This window comes from Pediculus humanus, genomic scaffold (genome assembly GCF_000006295.1).
Source record: "Pediculus humanus corporis 1103172107770 genomic scaffold, whole genome shotgun sequence".
Classification (NCBI taxonomy): domain Eukaryota; kingdom Metazoa; phylum Arthropoda; class Insecta; order Psocodea; family Pediculidae; genus Pediculus; species Pediculus humanus.
Genome location: NW_002987368.1, coordinates 1,231 through 3,169, shown reverse-complemented (window position 1 = coordinate 3,169; position 1,939 = coordinate 1,231). Strand labels below are relative to the sequence as shown.

The window sequence follows — 1,939 nt, the reverse complement described above, 5'->3', positions numbered from 1 at the left end:
AAAAAAAAAAAAAAAAAAAAAAAAATGGCTGCCGTTTGGCTGTATATCGTTCAAATTTTTTTTTTTTTGTAAACAAATATTTTATACTTTGTGTTTATTTGTACACGATATTAATCAAAAATGGCGGGAAACCGATATTAATAAAATTTTATTTATTATTATTATTATTATTATTATTAATTTTAAACATGAATAAATAAATAAATGAATAGATAAAAATTTATTGCATGAGTTTTAAATTAATTTCATATTTTAAAATTCATCGCAAGTCTTTGTCTTCTTTTTTCACGTCAATTTATTTTTTATATGGCGGTGGCGGATTTAAAAAAAAAAAAAAAGAAAAGAAGCGTTGCGAAAAAAAAATTCCAGAGCGCGATTAATAAAATAAAATTATTATTATTATTATTACTATTATTCACACGTTATAACTTGTATTTAAAAAATCGTTTCGTTGCGTCTCGTTCACTTCCGGTTTAAATAAAAACAACAACAACAACAACGAAAATTATTATGAAACGCGATAAAGTATTTTGTTTACCTTATCAATATGTTATTATTCCATAAATCTCCGTGACAGATGACGTCAAATTTGGACGAATTGCATTTCGTTAAATCAATTAACGTATTTAATATTTTACCGGAGAAAAATTTTAATTTTTCCGATATTTTTATCAATTTTAAATTATTTGATTCGTTTAAACTTTTTATTGCAAATTTTATAGAATTTTCCCAAATGGCTCCCATGATGTTGTCGACAAAATCGCCCCGGAAAACGGTTTCTTTTAATTTATTTTTAATTTTTTGAAATAATTTTTCGTTTTGTTTTTTAAACGCTATCGATACGGCGTGAAATTTTGAGATTTCCTAGAAAAACAAAAAACAGAAAAACATAAAAATAAATCGTTTGTTTACCAAAAAAAAACAATTATTATTATAATGATTATAATGATGATGATGATAGAGTACCTGGAGAATGAGAGAACATTCATTTTTAGTAAATCCTTTTATTCTATTGACCATCTGATAACCTTCCGTTAGCAAATCTTGAAGAACTAAAAACGACCGACATTGTCCGTTGTATTTTGGAAAACATAAATCATATTTAGTTTCGCTATATCGAGATTTATTGTTCAAGTATTTCACGTATTCCGGCAATATAATTTCATAAGCCGTTATTTCGTTATCAAAAAGACCAAAACAATCGTGAAAATTATGACTTAGAGAATTTGATTCGGGGATTTTTTTTATAATAAAATTTTTACGAAAATCTGGAAGGAAAAAAAAACGTTTAAAAAATACACATCATTTCATTCCAGCATTCATCCTGACGGAAATCATAATCGTCATCGTCATCGCCATCATCATCATCATCATCCTTGAAATGTGTTGTTTTTTTTTTAACGTGTCTTTGAAACAAACGACCCACGTGTTGAAGAGAGTATATAAACCTTGACATATTTTTTTTTCTCATATTTTCGACTTTCGCCTCCCCAAAAAAAAAAAAAAAACTTTTATGATAAGGGCACGATAAATAACAAACGGTTTTGCTGACTGCTGCTGACATTTCACTGATAATTTTATCACTTGTTTTTATTATCACTGTCCGGTTTTTTGTTTTTTTTTTTTTTTTCTTTGGTAGATGTTTATCTAAATGGGTTGATTGCCTTCCGGTGTGAACATAAAAACTATCAAATTCTGACAATTAACACAAACTAGGCGTGTTGTAATTCAATTCTTCATTCAGAAAATAAGAGGATGAGAGTAATTGAAGTGAAAGATTTTTTTGTTTTTTCAAAGTTGTTGTTGAACATTGATTTGTTATCGTTGCATGATAAAAAAAAAAAAATCGTTATTTATGGCGGATTAATGCGAGAATAGAAGGAGGAGGAGGAGGAGGAGAATGGCGGTAGCGGTGGGCGGTAGACGTGGATAGGAGGAA

At 28.0% G+C, this 1,939-nt stretch overlaps 1 protein-coding gene across 1 annotated transcript in view; it reads right to left on the bottom strand.

Moving 5' to 3' along the window:
- Window positions 1–1,564, bottom strand: part of Phum_PHUM355230 (uncharacterized protein) — a gene marked incomplete at both ends in the record, with an annotated part of 2,752 nt that extends 1,188 nt beyond the window's left edge. Inside the window, 3 exons of the mRNA XM_002427906.1 lie at window positions 539–864; window positions 967–1,268; window positions 1,510–1,564. Coding sequence (XP_002427951.1) covers window positions 539–864; window positions 967–1,268; window positions 1,510–1,564 — 683 coding nt within the window. The remainder of the gene's footprint in view (window positions 1–538; window positions 865–966; window positions 1,269–1,509) is intronic.
- Between the last annotated feature and the right edge of the window lie 375 nt (window positions 1,565–1,939).